Genomic DNA, 17,429 nt, shown 5'->3' with positions numbered 1-17,429 from the left:
TTGAAAAAAATTGAAACCCTCATTTTCTCTTGAAAAAAGTGTGTAAATCCTTATAAATCCAATGATTTCATGTAATAATGATGCACAAAATGTGATTCTAAGTATGATGAACCTTAGATTTGTAAAAAAACTTGAAAATCTAAGGTTAAAGTTGAAAAAAGTGAGTAAAGATTCAAGAACTTACGATTCAAGACTTTCAACTTTCAAGTTCAAGGTTCTTCTTGGACTATGTTTTTCTCCTTCTTTGAACCATTCACTTCCACAATGTTTCTTTCAATCTACCATTTGAGTCTCCAAAAAGGTGTGTGAATCAAAGGGGAAGAAAGAAGAGAAATATAGAAAACTGTTGGTGAGAGTTTGAAGTGTTTGTTTCAAACAACAAAAGGCACATTCACACTTAAGTAGCCGTATCGTACTGTATTGATACGTATCGGTTCGATACTGTACGATACAGTCGATACGTACCGATACGGTATCGATACTCACGGGAATTTTCATGTTTTCAAAAGTTCATATCGTAGAGTATCGTGTGTATCGGTACGACACGATACGGTACTACCGATACACAAAAGAGGGCCCAAAATTTCCTGTAGCGTATCGGTATGTATCGTGCCGATGCCTACCGATACCGATACGTATCGGTCAATACGGCCCGATACGCACGGATACTTAAAACCATGGGTATGGGTGGTATACATTATAATGAATTTGGTGTGTCAATGGTGAAATATATTTTTATACACATAGACTGAGATAGACATAGTGTATATAGGGTGATGTTGCGTTGGGCCTTGTTCAGCCCGATGCCTCAACCATCCCAGCCCGGCCTGGCCTCGCTTAGGGCTTCAATATCCCAGCCCAAGTGCGCCCTGTGGAACAGTTCAGCCCAGGTCCTATTTGGGCTCAGGGTGGGTTAGGGCGGGCCAGGTTTTTTTGACAACATTAGAGCTTGTAAATTCTCGTTTGAAAATTTAACATCAAGTTGGCAGTGAACTTTGAAGTGTGTGCAAATTACTCGAATCATACCTAAACAATTATTAAAATGCTAAATTAAACAGTTAAAACCATAAGTCCTTGTCACATAAAAAAAAAAAAATCCTTTAATGACCAAAATTAAGAATATAGAATGGAACTCTGCACTAAACTCTTCATTAATCCAGTTTCCCCCATGTTTTACCTTCTCCCTGAGGTTTGGTCCATTGGGCCCAATTATGGCTTTTTTTGCAACCATTTAATTGTTTGACCTGATGACCATTGAATATAAAATTTTTCCCATGTTTTTGGATGCATATCTCTACATGCAAAATTTTAGGGGTCAGGTGGATCTGACTCATTGATACCTGATACATGTACAAGTCTCAAACCCTGGTATTAGCTGCTTACAATTTGTGTACTTTATTATCATGAAATTGTAATGTATAGCAAGTACTGTCGCTTTTAAATTTTAAATGAAGCTACTATCTTGGAGTTTTTTTCGTGTATGGTCATTTTCATTTTATGACAACGAAACTTACACTTTTCTGCTCAGACACATTTCAGGGACAGTCAATGGGGTGGTGAAACAGCTGTCTTTGCTGGTCAAGGAGTTGTTGGGCAGTCCTTGCAATATTCTTCACATGGCAGACAAGCGCCAAGTGCAGGCAAAGGAAGGATGCCAATAATCCATGCACCAGATTTCTGGAAAAGATATGATATAATTGAGATTCGTGCAACAGATGAGCTTATTCGTGAGGTTGGGTGATGTTTCAGCCACTTTTAATCTTTTTTTCAGAACCTGTTTTATCCTATCCATCTTGAAAGTTTGATTGTTGAATAATCATGTTTGGAGATGTACAACTGTACAAGTGATGCCAACAGTTGGCGAGTTGAACAGCCCTCTGCAAATAAAAATGCTGCTCTCCCTCCTTCATACAGTGCCTATGTGTGTTAAATTTCTGTATTGAATATCACAGTTCCCCACCTTTTTCTAGGAGAGTTATCAATGGCCTTTTAGTAGAAAAGTGAGAAAAAGGGTCCAAATATCAGTGCTTGAGAAGAGTCTGGAACCCCACCCGGACCAATTTGGTTAACCTGTGCAGGACAGGCAGAAATCAATTGTGCAACCCCTATTTAGTGCCTAGACTCGTAAGGCCCTGATTCAAACAAAAGCCAAAGGAAGTCAAGGATTAAAGGGAAATATTAACTGCCAACCTTGCAGCCTCAAATGTCACGAGAAAAAACCACCATCAGTGCTGCCTTTTAACCCAACTACCCAAATTCCCTTTCCAGCAAGAATTCAAACTGCCTCTGCTTTGAAGCAGGAGTAGAGCTTTTATAATTTCTTCCCTAACCTCGTTCTTCTCATTTCTGTTTCTCGATTGCTACTTGTTAACAGCAGTGTTAGGGCTGAATGCTTGGATGGTTCAACTTTCTACCCTAAGCTGCCTATTTATAATGAAAAGAGAGGAACAAAATTTACAAGTATGCCCCCCTCTAACTTACTCTACTAATTAGAATCGGTAGAGGGAAAACCCTAATATGCCCCCATCGCATATTAATTACATGTTTTAACACTCCCCTTCAAGTTGGAGCATTGATGTCACAAATGCCCAACTTGACTAAAACAGGATGAAAAACTTTTCCCCCTAAACCTTAGTGAATACATCAGCTAACTGATCACAAGACTTCACAAAGGGTACACAAATCAGCCCATCTTCTAACTTCTCTTTGATGAAATATATGTCAATCTCCATGTGTTTGGTACAGTCATGCTGTACTGGGTTTTGAGCAATTCTAATGGCAGCCATATTATCACAATACAACATCATAGGGAGACGAACATGAACACCAAGGTCTTGGAGCAAACCCTGGAGCCACAACAACTCATAGATTCCTTGTGCCATTGCACGGAACTCTGCCTCAGCATTGGATCTTGCCACCACATTTTTCTTGTTGCTATGTCAGGTGACAAGATTTCCTCCTGGAAAGGTACAGTATCCTGAAATGGACTTTCGGTAAGGAGATTTGGCCCAATCAGCATCAGTATAAGTCTCAAATCGTAGATGACCATGAGGACATAGAATGATCCCTTTCCCTAGAGCCAACTTCAAGTATCGAAAGAATGCGAAGGACAACCTCTATATGAGAAGAATAAGGATCATGCATGAGCTGACTTACAAAACTCACAGCAATGGCGATATTAGACCGTGTATGGGAGAGATAAATCAACTTACCTACCAATCGTTGATAAGGAGCCTTGTCAACAGGTTCACCCTCATTGTCCTTGAGCCGTGCTTTGGCGTTTGTAGGTGTATCGGAAGGATGATAGCCTAAAAGCCCGGTCTCAGATAATAGATCTAGGATATACTTCCTTTGAGAGAAAAAGATGCTTTTTGAAGAACAAGAAACTTCAATCCCAAGGAAGTACCTAAGCTTTCTAAGATCCTTTATTTTGAACTCCCGTTCGAGAAAACCCTTTAACTGGTTGTCTCAGCACCATCATTTCTGGTTACTACAATATCATCCATATAGACTTTAAGAATGGTGGTTTTATCATTAGATCTTTTAAGGAATAGAGTGTGGTCAACATTGCTCTGCTTAGAACCCACAGTGATCATAGCCTTGTGAAACCTCCCAAACCATGCTCGAGGTGGCTATTTCAGCCTATAAAGTGCATGCTTCAACTTGCACACTTTGCCTTGGTTTTGTCACAAGAGAAACCTGGTGGAACATCCATATAAACTTCCTCATCAAGTTCTCCATAGAGAAAAGGCATTCTTCATATCAAGTTGCTGAAGATCCCATCTTTGATTCATAGCACATGATAGTAATACCCGAAAAATATTTAGTTTGGCAACTGGAGCAAAAGTTTCCTGTAATCAATCCATATGTCTGGGTGAATCCTTTAACCACCAGTCTTGTTTTGTACCTGTCCATAGGGCCGTTTACCTTCTGCTTCTCTACAAACACCCACTTACAACCAACTGGTCTTTTCCCAGGAGGAAGAACTATCCAAAGTACAATTTTTTTTGTATGGCCTTCATTTCTTCCATCATTGCTGCCTTCAAACTTTTCATTTGCAAGAGCTTTTTGCCAATTCTGTGGAATACAGATAGAAGAGAGAGAAGAAACAAAAGTACGGTAGGAACTAGAGTGAGTCAAACAACATGGGATGTGAGATGTTGAGTACAATTGTACTAGTCCTAGTACCTTTACGAATGGCAATAGGTAACCCAAGAGAAGTGCCTTTACCAGACAAAGTAATAGGCTCTGGCTCCAGGGGCGGCAATTGAACATGTAACAATGCAATAGTAGTAGTGGTGATTTGGAGTTGCTTGTTTCTGGTGAAACCCCTACGATAAACTTGAAGGTTTGCATCATGACCTGCTTTTGAAATTCACCAATGGTCTTTTGAACTGGAGTAATCTCCCCTTGATTTGGAACAGTATTTTTGTCATCATCCCCCCTGAACTTTACTCACCTGAAGGAACTTGAAGGGAATTAGGAACATTGGAAGGAGGAACATCAAGGAATGTCAACACATCTTCATTAGGACTCCCCCACTGAAAAGGTTTCGGTGAATAATAAGAGACCGACTCATGAATGATAACATCTATAGTGACCACTGACCACCGTGAAGGTGGATAATAACACTTGTATCCTTTCTGAGTAGGAGAGTACCCCAGAAAGATACAGTGGAGTCCACGGGGTTCCAGTTTACTAGGAGATTGAGTATCATGAGCATAGTATACACAACCAAAGATCTTGGGAGGAACAATAAAAGCGGAAGATTCTTGTAAAACCTCTATAGGAGCGCGGGAATCAAGGATTCGAGTGGGCATATGATTGATGAGGTAGGCAGCAGTCAGCATGACGTCACCCCAATATTGAGAAGGGGCATGACGTGTAAACATGATAGCTCATGCAACTTCCAACAGATGGCGGTTCTTTCTTTCTATCACTCCATTTTAAGCAGGAGTGTCGATACTACTCGTTTGATGAATGATTCCATAATCAGAAAGGTAATTTTGGAACTGACCCTCCATTTATTCCTTGCCATTATCACTGTGAAGGACCTTCATAGTGGCATTATACGGAGTCTGAACCATTTTGTGGAATTGTTGAAAACATTGGAACACTTCACTTTTATGTTGCATCATGTATGCCCAATTATTGCAAGAATGACAATCAATAAAATACACAAGCCACCGATGACCATAAATGAAAGTACTACGATAAGGACTCTTGACATTAGTATGTACCATATGGAAAAGGGAAACACATTTTTATTTTTGGATAAATAATGAATGCATTAAAGAGAAAGGAATATACAAGGGGGGGAAGCCAAGCAACAAAAAGGGTGACACAAAGCAAGCGAAAAACTAGCAGCCAACCCGAAGGAGAATAAAAATAGGGGGGACTAAGGGGTATACAAGTAATCATGGGGGTGGGGGGAAGATAAGATCGAAGGAGGGAGACCTAGACAACAACAAAATGCCTGTTCCTTGGGGAGTTTCTAACTGGCTTAAGCTTGAGAGAAGCAAGCTTGGAGGTAACGTCAAAATAGATGGCAATCCAAATCTAATCATAGCAATGACAGTTGGATGTCCCCTTACGCAGTACGCTCCATCCAAAGGTGGTTGATTGTGGCGTAGAAAGCAAGCTTGCCGTTGGTGTCGTAAATGGAGGGGCAAATCTATTCTCTACTGAAGGGGAAGATAGATCTTCTGGTAGGCCAGCAGTGGGCGATTCTTCCAAATGGAAGTAGAGAAGGGGCAGGAGAAGGAAATAGGGTCTCTATCTATAGTGCCATTTCAGCATAGGTAGCATGAAGAGGAGAGATGAATGTGACGATGAATGAGGAAGGATTGGGTAGGGAGGCAGTTGGAGACGGAGTGCCAAGCAGTGAAGCTGTGGCAGGGGATATGACCTTTGAACCAGATAATGTTGCATCGAGGCGCAAGGGGAGCAGAGGGATGGATGAGGTTCCAAGCGGAGGAGGAAGAGGCAAGAAGGCGAAGCCATCTAGGATATTTTGTCCTTTCTGATGGGGGAGAAGAGGCCAGAAGGGAAACATTTTTTTTTATTCAAAGGAAAATAAGTAGAACGAGTTTGCTTGGCCAAAACACATGCCTCTAAAAAAAACTCATTTTCATTACATTCTGAAACTAACTTAGGAAATACACAAGACAAAGTTCCTAGAGGAGGATGATCCAATCGGCCATGCCACTAATATAATTCTAATGAAGCAAAATTTAGTTGATGGAGTTGATAAGGTAATGTTGTAGTAGTAGGACCACCATTGTCAAGAAAATAGAGACCACCATGCACTTTATCACATCCAATCGTCTTCCCCGTTACGGCGTTACCAAATCCTGAAAGACATAGTAGGAAGGAGAAAATGTTACTTTACAATTCAGATCTCTAGCAAGGCTAGTAATAATAGATAATAGATTAGTAGTAAAATTAGGAATATGTAAGACGGAGAATGTCGAAACAACTTCTCAACATTCTCGGGGTAAGGCTGCATAGTTCTCACATCCCGGACCTCGCACATGCTGGAGCCTCGTGCATCGGTGCTCTCTCTTCTCTCTCTAAGACAGAGGATAATGTGATAGGTGGAGAGCAACAAATAGAACCTTTCCAAAGACAGATAAAAGGTAATTGTCAGCTACTCGAATTTTGTCTTTCCCTGAGGTGGAAGAATACTGGTGAAATAGGTTAGCGGATCCAGTCATGTGATCAGTGGCACCAGAGTCAATGATCCATGGACTGGAGACTACCGATGCATAGTGACCACCGAATGAAATACTTGAATGAGAAAAGTTGGAACCTGAAGGAGTGCAAGAAATGGCAGGAGTTGATGTAGTGGAAGCAGCAAAAGCCTTTAGTAGTCGATGGGAAGCTTGAGGTTCTTCATAGGAGAGATCATTCTCTGGAGGAGTGGGTGTTGCAATTCTTAGTGTGATTAGCCTTGTTTTTGGACTTTCAAGCTGCATACTTAGCCTCAAAATCAGCAGGTTTCCCATGAATTTTTCAACAATTAGCTTTAGTGTGATATTGTTTGTTGCAATGTTCTCATCTAATAACCTCCTTAAAGGTATCATTAGTACGAGAAGACCCATGAGATATGGGATTATACCCTGAACCAATCTGTAATGCAGATCTATCAACAGTAGGAGGATGGAGCATGGCTGACCGGTGAGTTTCTTCAGTATGAACCAAGGCATAAGATTGCTCCAGTGTAGGAAATGGCGATCGGCTAAGGACTTGAACACGAATCTGATTGTATTAAACATTCAAACCAGCCAGGAAGTAATAAACTTTGATTTGTTGACATGTTTCCTATATGCAACTATATCAGTGGCACTGGTGGGTTGGTAGTCGGCATAGTGATCAAGTTCTTGCCACAGACTATGGAGCTCAGCATAATGTTGGGAGATAGATAACACTTTTTGAGTGGTGTGAAGTTTCTTATGGAGTTCATACACGGATACACCTGAGCATCATCCCCAACCTGACCATAGGTCTCCTTTGCAGCAGCCCATATCTGAGTAGCAGATTCCAATAACAAGTACCCTCTAGCAATATTGAGTTGCATGTAATTAAGCAAAAAAGACATAACTAGAGTGTCATTGGATATCCATTTACCCTGAGGAGTACCTGTTTCAGATGGCTTTGCAGAAGTTCCAGTAATGTTTCTTGTATGTCCATGACCAACAATGGTCAAATAATTAGGTCTGGACCATATCAGATAATTGTTCCCATCAAACTTGATGGATGTAGCACCGAAAGGGAGGTACTGATTGTGACCCTGTCCATCAGTGCCTGAATTTGTAGAAGTTATCTCTAATATGATGAGACCTGAATGAAAATTGACTGAAATGGGAGGGATTCCAATAGCTCCAAAAACATCCTATAGAAACACCCGAAATTTGGATCGAATGCTCCTTTAGAGAAGGTAAGTAGTCTCTGCAAAAATTAGCTTCTTTTGACAGGGAATGGCTGAGATCCAAATATTAGGGCTGAATGTTTGGATGGTTCAACTTTCCACCCTAAGCTGTCTACTACAATGAAATAAGAGGAACCAAAATTACAAGTATGCCCCCTTCTAACCGACTCTACTAATTAGAATTGGTAGAGGGGAAAAACCCCAATATCCCCCATTGCATATTAATTACATGTTTTAACTGCTACTAAAGGTAGTTGATTGCTCTTGGAGCTAGAGCCGTGTACTCTTTTGGGTTGCCTAAAGATTCTTTTGTGGCCTCCATCATTTCCAATGGCTCCTGGTCCCCTCCTCCCTCCCTCTCCTCCCTTTTCGACATCTAGCCCTCCCGGCCCCCTCTCCCCTGGTCACCATGGAAGAGGTGATAAAATCATCTGGTCCCCCTCCCCTTTAAGTGTCTTCTCTTTCTTCTCTTCTTGGGATCTAATTTGCATTCGCAAACCCCCTTCTCCTTGGTCCAGAACCATTTGGTTTAAAGGCTATACCCTTTGCCATAGTTTTACTGCCTGGAGAGCTCTCTCCAATTGTCTCCCCACCCAATCTTCCTCATTCATCGTCACATTTATGTCCCCCTGCTTGCTGCCTTTGCTAGAATGGGGTGGAAGATACAAACTCTCTCTCCTTCCATCTGGAGGAAAGTCTTCAGTAGTTGTTGGCCCCCTAGAAGGCGTACCCTATCCTTCTAGAGAGAATGGCTTTGGATTGCAATGACCTTTTCTAGGAACTTCATTTGTGACCCCATCGACAAGCTCACTGTTTTTGCAACTATCAAACACATCTGGATGGAACACAATCTCTAAAGATAGACCTCCAACTCCTGTCCTTACGACATGATTTGGAAAGCCATCTACTTTGAGATCAGTTCTAAGTTTCACGTGCCCCCCCCCACCCCCAACAGGTTGGTTAGGGATTCCCCAATGAACATGCTTGCTGTTGTATCCTGGGGTCTGCTCTCTTCCATCATCCTCTCCCTGGACTCCCCTTGATGGGTTGCTGTACTGTTTCTTGTTGGGTAGCTGCTATGTTGTTGTGGTTTCTGTTTCTGCTGCCTCTGTCGGCTTTGTATAGTTTTGTTTTTGTTTTTCTTTCCCCTCGGGGCTGTATATTCCCTCCCCTTCTTTAATGCATTTGTTAGTCACCAAAAAAAAAAAAAATTGACTCAGATATGGATAGACCTGTAAGAGAGAAGTAAATCCTTACTAGGTCCAAATTAGGGTAACTTGTTGATACAGATCGGTGATGGATTTAGTGACTTGAATTTATTTTGCTTTCCTTTTTGTTAGAAATCAGTTTAGTAAGAGATCTTATTTCAGTTGTTATTTAGGGTAGTTTCCTTTCAAGTCAATTTCCATAAATTGTTTTGATTTTTCCTTTATATTAGATATGTAATGGATGGGGGAACTCAGTTTTTAGATTTGAAGAATTGAAGTTTGAAATTGAATATTCTTGTTGGCTGAACCATGGCTGCCGATCCTCTTTTCCTCCCTCTCTGAGATTCACTTTCTTCTTATTCCTTATTTTTTTATGCTGTGATTTTTCCCCTCTGGAGAACTCTGTTCTAAACTAACCCAACGGCCTTCAGTTGGATCAAAACCCTCTTGAAATCCATCTGTTAACTCTGAAACTTTGGACGAAGCATCTACTAATCTGGGCGATCAGAAGCCCTGTGATTTTGGTGGCTGAAATTCTTCTCAGTGAAGATATCAACCTGTCATCCATGGTGGAACCAGTTACTGTCGCAGATTCCTGGTTTCAGAAATCTGCACTTTAGATCTGCCTGATCTCTTAAACTGTAATGTTCTGGGTTGACTCAGCAGGCGTCGGCAACCCCAGATCTGGAGATTAAGAGCTGTTGAAAGAGGCTATAAGTGCAGAAGCTCATTTTCTTCTTCTTTGTGTTCAACGAGATCCCTTGGCTGTCTAGAGGTTGAAGACAACCCCTAATATCAGAATCGTGGCTTCTTGTTTCCAAGAGGTAATTTTCTGTCTTTTATTCTCTTTTGTCCTTTGTGTTTCCAAACTACCCTTACTTTTTCCCTTTTTTACATCCAACTTTTGCGTTAGCTTTGCTTTCTAATTTACCCCTTCGCAATAATTCCTAATTCCTTCCATATCCCATCATTTACTTGAACCTCCATTTACCCTTTAAGATCCCTTTTTAATTACAAGTCTGCCACTCCCTTCTAAAGTTCCATTTATTTACAATTCTGCTATTTAGTGAAGCTTTATTTCAATACAACCTGTCATTGGTTATTGTCTTTGTTTTATTGAGTGTCTAAGTGGGCCCTATGCGATCCGATTTCAATCCTTGGAATCTGGATCCGCATCACCTGTACGTCACAAAATAGAGCTCAAATGAATCTGAATTTTGGATAGAAGGGAGGGCTTATGTAGGCAATCAAAACTCGAAAGTTGATCTAGTTCTGATGGCTGGATTTAAAGTTATGCTGTGACATGAAAAAGGGAACTTTTGGGTGATTTCAAGTAGCAATGGCAGCAGGAGTCAGATGGCCTCAATCTTCTGGTCGAAGGTCACTCATGGGGTGTAGAACAAACACCCCAAAGCCTGCTCTGCACTGATCTCAGAGTTGGGAGAAACAGGGGCTGAAGTTGCTGCCCAGAAAACTGGGTTTTAGACTGCCATAGGTTGATTCTGGGTCTGTCCTTCAATATTCAGTGATGGTTAGTGATGGTTCTTCAAAATAGCTTCAGTAGAATTTATTCAATGGTCTCAACACTCACGAAATAAAGTAACAAACAAAGGAAAACAGAAGTGATGGAAGGATGAAAAGGGGGAAGAAGAAGAATGAAGTGGGTCAGGCCTCCCACTTTCTCCTTGGGCTTCTCACCCCTCAAATAGGTTTGGGCATCCGACTACTCAGTCGACCCTCTCAGCCATGGAAGGAAACTCCTCGAATTTCATTAATCAACTTGGCCTCCAAGGCTTACAATCGAACACATTATACAGGCTTGACAGCCTTGTACAAATATGTAAGTAATGAAATAAGAAATAATTGGAATAGGAAAACTAACATGAAAGGAAAGTAACTAACAAAGAAACTAACAATTAAAACATTCCTAAACTCATTACTTGTCTAACAAGAAGACCTAAAAAGGAAATGAATAATCAAATAAATTCTAACAGCTGTAGGGAAAGATGGGAGCTCCTTTCTTGCTGCCTAAGTCTCACAAAGAGACAGAATTACAACTCACCTCTTCAATCGATTGGAAGGGCTTTGCGGCTTCTAGTGGCTGATCAAAATAGGAAACAAATCTTCACTAGACAACCTTGCTTCCCAAGACAAGAACCACCCTTTGCAAGCTGGAATAGCGGGCAAGAAGGAGCTGCTTGATCGGCTGGACTGGTTGAGATATGGCCCAACTTTGGGGCCAGCCCTGACCCAATTTAGACCTGTCTTTATGGACTCAATCTACATCATAATTACTAACATTATTTTATTTCAAAGCTTTGATGCAAGAAAATCAATAAAAATTGAAGGCCAACCTCCAAGTACAGATCGGCCCATGGTGTTTATTGTATAAAAAGTGTAAACCAGCCACCAAGTGTTTGCCTTTGTAAAAAATCATTTTTCGGAAAGTGATATACCTTCAACTTTGAATCTTGCACGAAACTTCCACCAATGTAGCAAGTCATCGCTTTTGATGCATTCCACTACTGCCCAACAACTTATTCCATGCTTGTACTGGGAGTGACTTGGCAAAAAATCACAATAAGTAAAGTTTCGACAAGCCTGAGTCAAAATCAGTGAAGTGAACGACATTTCAATTCATTTTAGTTGACACTATGCATCTTTTATGAACAATTGTGATCGAAATGGTACATATCAAATTTTGCCAAAACAATGAAATTTCGACCAAAACCTAGAGCTTTTTACATATAATGTAACATTTCATTTCAACATCTTTGAAACCGAAATACAACAACAACAAACTCAGCCTTATCCCAACCTAATGAGCTTGGCTACGTGGATCTGTGCAAAAACAAAAAGGAGAGACGTAAGCAGGAAAAAAAAAAAGTGAAAGTACAAGGAGAAGCCTAGCACCAGCAAGCAAGGTTCAAAATCTCGTTTTGTTTCGGTGTTTCAGTGGTTCTGAAACCACCGGAATACCAAAATCTTGGCGAGATCTCAGCGAGTTGGGTGGTTTTTTATTTTTTTGACTCAGTTGATTGTTTCGGTGGTCAAATGGCGATACTATGACATGAAACTTGGTGGGGAGCTTGTTTTAAGGTTAATAAACATGCTTAGAACTTAAATTTTCAAAAATATTAGAACATGGCAGTGTTTTAGAGTTACACCCTTGTTAGAACAAGATATAATATGATAGTAAAACAAGTAAATAATGCATCCAAGCCATGATCAAAGCATAACTCAACCTTAATTAACTAATATTTAGAGTACATGATTAACTATATTAACCATAAAAAAATACATTTTATGTTAATGGAAAATACATATTTTAAACCAAAAAAAAAAATTTCGACTCTGTGAGGTCATAGATCAGCCTCTAATATATATATATATTTTTGGGGAATGTGGTTTACCTTTTCAAAGCTTGAAATGTATAGATATTCAAATTGGAGTGATCTTCAAGGCAATAGATGTGATGATGTGGAAAATTAGTGGACAATGGAGTGATTTTGTGTTCAAATGCAAGGAGTCGAAATTTCACTGAGATAGTTGAGTTGGAGTCAAAATTTTGACTTCTCCCCAACAAGCTTGAGTATTTATAAGCCTTGGTTGGTACCGTTTCGGCGAGATATCGAAATTTTGGCCATGATATCGAAATTTCTACCGAGATGATTACCTTTCTGTAATTTGTAGCACATCTCGACTTGGTAAAAAAAAAAAAACACGAAATTTCTGAGATCTCGACGAGATTTTTAACCATGCTAGAAAGTCAAGAAAATTTTAGCTAAATGGGGTCGGTTACATGGATCCTTTCCCTCCAATCGGCTCCATCCGATGTCATACTTGGGACAAGACCTAGACACCGCATATCATTCCTCATTACTTCTCATATGGTCATTTTAGCCCTGCCCCCATCTCTTTTAGCTCCTTTAGTAGGAGTCAGATCACTCTTTATTGGGGCATCTCTAGGCCTCTATTGGACATGGCTATACCACCTCAAATGATCTTCTCAGAGCTTATCATTGATCGAGGCAATTCCTAAGTTAGCTCTCATATATTCATTCCTTTCTTTATCCTTCCTAGTTTTGCTGCACATCCATCTTAACATCCTCATCTCAGCTACACATAGCTTTTCTGTATGACACTTCTTAATTGCCCAACATTTTGCCCTATATATTATAGCTGGTCGAACAACAATCTTGTAGAACTTCCCCTTAAGCTTTAAGGGGATACGTCGGTTGCACAACACTATGGAGGTTCCTCTTCATTTATCCATCCCACTTTAATTCTTTGTAAATGTCATCCTCTATATTGCCTTCTTTATCTATGATTGTCCCCAGATATCTGAGGTAGTCAGTTCGCAGTCTCTCTCTCTCTTTAGTTTTCACCATTTCATTATCCATCATAGTGTGACTAAAGTTACACCTCATATATTTCACCTTCAATCTACTAACCTTAAAACCTCTTATTTTCAAGGTTGATTTCCTTAGCTCCACCTTAGCGTTAATCCTTGCTTTTGTCTCATCCACCAAATCTATATCATCGGCGGAGAGCATACACCACAGGACCTCGTCGTGGATGCTCTTGGTTAACTAATCCATGACAAGTGAAAACAAATAAAGGCTTAAGGCAGACTGCTAGTATAACCCAATTGTAATTAGGAACTCATTGCCTTGACCTCCCACAGATCTCACGCTAGTTACCACACCCTCATACATATCTTTGGTTATATCCATATATTTGCTCGACGCCGCTTTATTCACTAAAATATACTAGATTAAATCTCTTGGTACTCTATCTGTCATAGGCTTTTTCTAGGTCAATAATGACCATATGTAGATCCTTTTTGCTGTCTGTATATTTTTCCATGAGCCTCCTCTGTAGGTAAATAGCTTCTTCGTGGATCTACCTAGTATAAAACCAAATTAATTCTTAGATATATGAGTCCCTCTTCTCAGTCAGGCTTTAATAACCTTTTCCCATAATTTCATAGTATGACTCATTAGTTTTATGCTTTTATAGTTATTGCAGCTCTGAATATCACCTTTATTTTTGTATATTGGAACTACAATGCTTCGCCTCCATTCATCTGGCATATTCCTTTTGTTCATAATCTTGTTAAACAACATGGTTGGCCAAGATACCTCACATATACCTAGGCTCTTCCATACTTCTATTGGGACCTCATCTAGGCTTGGTGTCTTTCCTACTTTCATCTTTCTTAAGGTTCTTTAACTTGCCCCCTCCAACCCTTCATATATATTGATGACATGTGGTTTCTTGATGGATAATGCAACATTTCGAGTCTTTTTTACTCAAACTATCTCCATTTAGTAGGTCACAAATATACTCATCCCACCTCTTCATAATGTCTTCATCCCTTACCAACACTCTTCCATTAGCACTTTTGATACATCTCATATGGTTAAAATCTTTACTCTTCCTTACTCTCATTTTAGCTATCTTATAGATAGCTTTCCCCCCCTTTTTCTCCCTATATCCACATAATCTTTTTAGTTTCGTTTTTGGCACCTTTATACCTCCTTTTATCTTCCGTCTCTTTAGTTCTGTGCAATTACTTAAAACTAGCTTTCTTGGTCTTATGGTTGCCTGGACCTCATCATCCCACCATCGAGTCTCTCTAGGAGCTTGACGACTACCCTTTGCTTCCCCTAGGACATACAAGCCATCATCTCATTCCACATCACATTGGTGTCTCCCTCAAAATCTCACTTTCCTTATTTGACCACATTATCAATGAGTGTAATTAGGGAATCTCCTTTTAATCTCCGCCACTTTTATAACGTCCCGACCCCATTAACCTTAGGCATAATATTGTCCTCTTTGGTCCATGGGCCTCAAGGCTTTAAAATGCTTTGTACCATGTTAAAGATGTTAAAGGTTATCAACTAGCCCAGTAACCTCCCACCAGGCGATGTGGGACTAAAGTTTGCACACCCTCACGGATCTCCCAAACTCCCTGGTACTTGCAGTATTCTTAGTGGGGACACCTCACCGATCTCCCAAGTGGGTTCATTACACTTGCTGTATTCTGGGTGTCACAACCTTATCTTAGGGTGCATAGGTTCCCTCATCCTACACTTCCATGTACTAGAACACATATATAGGACCGTCGGTCTATGTTGGGTGGTTAGGTTCTCCCCATGAATGGCCTCACAATCCTTACAAAACATTCTACCGGCTCTGTCAATCTTTTTGCATGGATCCTTGCGCTCATCCTTGCTTGGAATCTTCATGTAGATGACCCCATTAAGTTGGGATAATGTTTTGGATGTTGTTGTTGTTATGTGAATGATCCTCTCTTTCTTCAAAGAAAGTTTTCACGATTGATAAATCATATGCTACTATGAAGTTTAAAATTGAGATCCCTTATTCCTCACCAAAGACCGTAACCTCCATGGACACCTTTATAGCCCCTACGATCACTCCCAACATCACCGTTCAGATCCCCTCCAATAATAATTGATTCATCCTTATCAAAACCTTACATTAAATCATCCATGTGATTCCATAATTGGCACTCACTACTTTCATCCAATTGTACTTGGTGTGCATAAGCGCAAAATATATTGATAAACTCTTTCTCCAACACCATTTTGATGGAAATAATCCTATCTCCTAATCTTTTGACATCCACTACATCATTCTTTAGATATTTGTCCACTATGATGCCCACTCCTCTTCTGTTACTTTGATCTCCTGTATACCAAAGTTTGAAGTCGTCCAATGCCTAAGCTTTTTTACCCTTCCATCTAGTCTCTTGGATACATGTAATACTAACCTTTCTTCTTCTTAGAAAATCTATTAGCTCCATGCTCTTGCCCACTAAGGATCCAATGTTCTAAGATGCTAATCTAATCTAATCCTGCGCTTCTGAGCTGGGTTCTTTCCTCTTACTTTCCCTTGCTTATTTATCATTGCTGTTGACATGGCGCGTCATTTGCAAAACCAAAATATTTCACGAAATTTTGTCGAAACTTTAAACCTTTGCTTTATTACTTCTGTAACCATTGCTTGATAACAGTACATTGGATATCCTTTCTTAAGTTACAGTTCATAGAATATTTATACCTTCCCTCTCAGTTGTAGGATTAAAATCTCTCACGAGATATAAACCTTAGACCCAATATATCACCACAGATAAATTAAGAACACCAAGAACAAGGAACAAAAACTATAAACAATAAAAGCGTACCTTGTTTGGGATCCATAGTAAAGCAAAGTGCAACGGAAAACCTTCTGATCCACGTAGCAAAATACTTCTCCTCTATTCCTCTATGATCATTGGCTAGATGAGGAACCTGAACGCACAAGGGAGGAAGTCACAATAAACCCTGTCTCTTTCTCTTTCTCCCTTGCTTTCCAGAATGCACGTTGTGAATAATATTAGGGTTAGAGGAGGGACCTAGCTCTCTATTTATAAAGTTTCACAATGGACCCACTCATCACAAGTCCAATGGTAAACTAAGGCTCACACTAACCAGCCCATATTAAACTAATTAAAGGTTGTATGTCTCACTTAATTAAACCAAATAATTAGCCTGGTTTTATTAAAGTACAAAAACCTAATTAATAAAAGCCCACCTAGAAATATTCTAACATTCTTCGATTTAGGCTATATTAATTGTAGGATTAAAATCTTAGACCCAATAGGTCACCATAGATCATAGTTGTCAAGGCGTCGCCTAGGCGACGCCTAGGCGTCCAAGCGTTTTTTTAGGGTCACGGCGAGGGACGCCATTGTTGAAGTAAAAAAGGCGGTCGCCTTTGGTATAAAGGCGTCCAAAAGGCGTCGCCTTGGTCGCCTTGGACGCCTTTATACCAAAGGCGACCGCTTTGGTGTATTTTTTTTTTTTTTTACTTTTACTTAATTATTTATTTTTTATATTCTGATTCTTAATTTTTCATTTGATGAAGTACAGGTTTTTAAAGGATGTGAGATACATGGAATCATTTACTCTCAAGTGAACAACAAAAAAAAAAGAAAAAGGTTTGGTGGTGGGGGGAAATAAAACATGCAAAGTTTTTTTAAAACCCTCCATTTCTCTCGTTCAGTCGTTCTCTCTACCGGCCGGTGACCTGCAACTGCCATTACAAACCGCTGTAATCGTCGGAGAACCGTTGTGATTCAACCGATCGATTGAACGCGACCCTGCGACTCTCTCTTCAACGTCCTCGAAAAAGGTATGTATGTTTGTTAATTTTTTTTTTTTCCCTCCCTGCTTCGTTTCGAGCTACGATTTCTTTTTTTTTTTTTCTCCCTCTTCTTC

At 40.0% G+C, this 17,429-nt stretch overlaps 1 protein-coding gene across 2 annotated transcripts in view; it reads left to right on the top strand.

The window, feature by feature from the left end:
• The window catches only part of LOC122093739 (protein EMSY-LIKE 1-like), a 42,546-nt gene that overhangs the window by 13,355 nt on the left and 11,762 nt on the right, over positions 1-17,429 (top strand). For both annotated transcript variants that reach the window (XM_042664197.1, XM_042664196.1), the window contains exon 5: positions 1,529-1,732. In XM_042664197.1, the coding sequence (XP_042520131.1) occupies positions 1,529-1,732 (204 nt within the window). The remainder of the gene's footprint in view (positions 1-1,528; positions 1,733-17,429) is intronic.

Source organism: Macadamia integrifolia, chromosome 11 (assembly GCF_013358625.1).
Source record: "Macadamia integrifolia cultivar HAES 741 chromosome 11, SCU_Mint_v3, whole genome shotgun sequence".
Lineage (NCBI taxonomy): Eukaryota > Viridiplantae > Streptophyta > Magnoliopsida > Proteales > Proteaceae > Macadamia > Macadamia integrifolia.
This window is presented reverse-complemented; position numbering and strand designations above follow the sequence as displayed.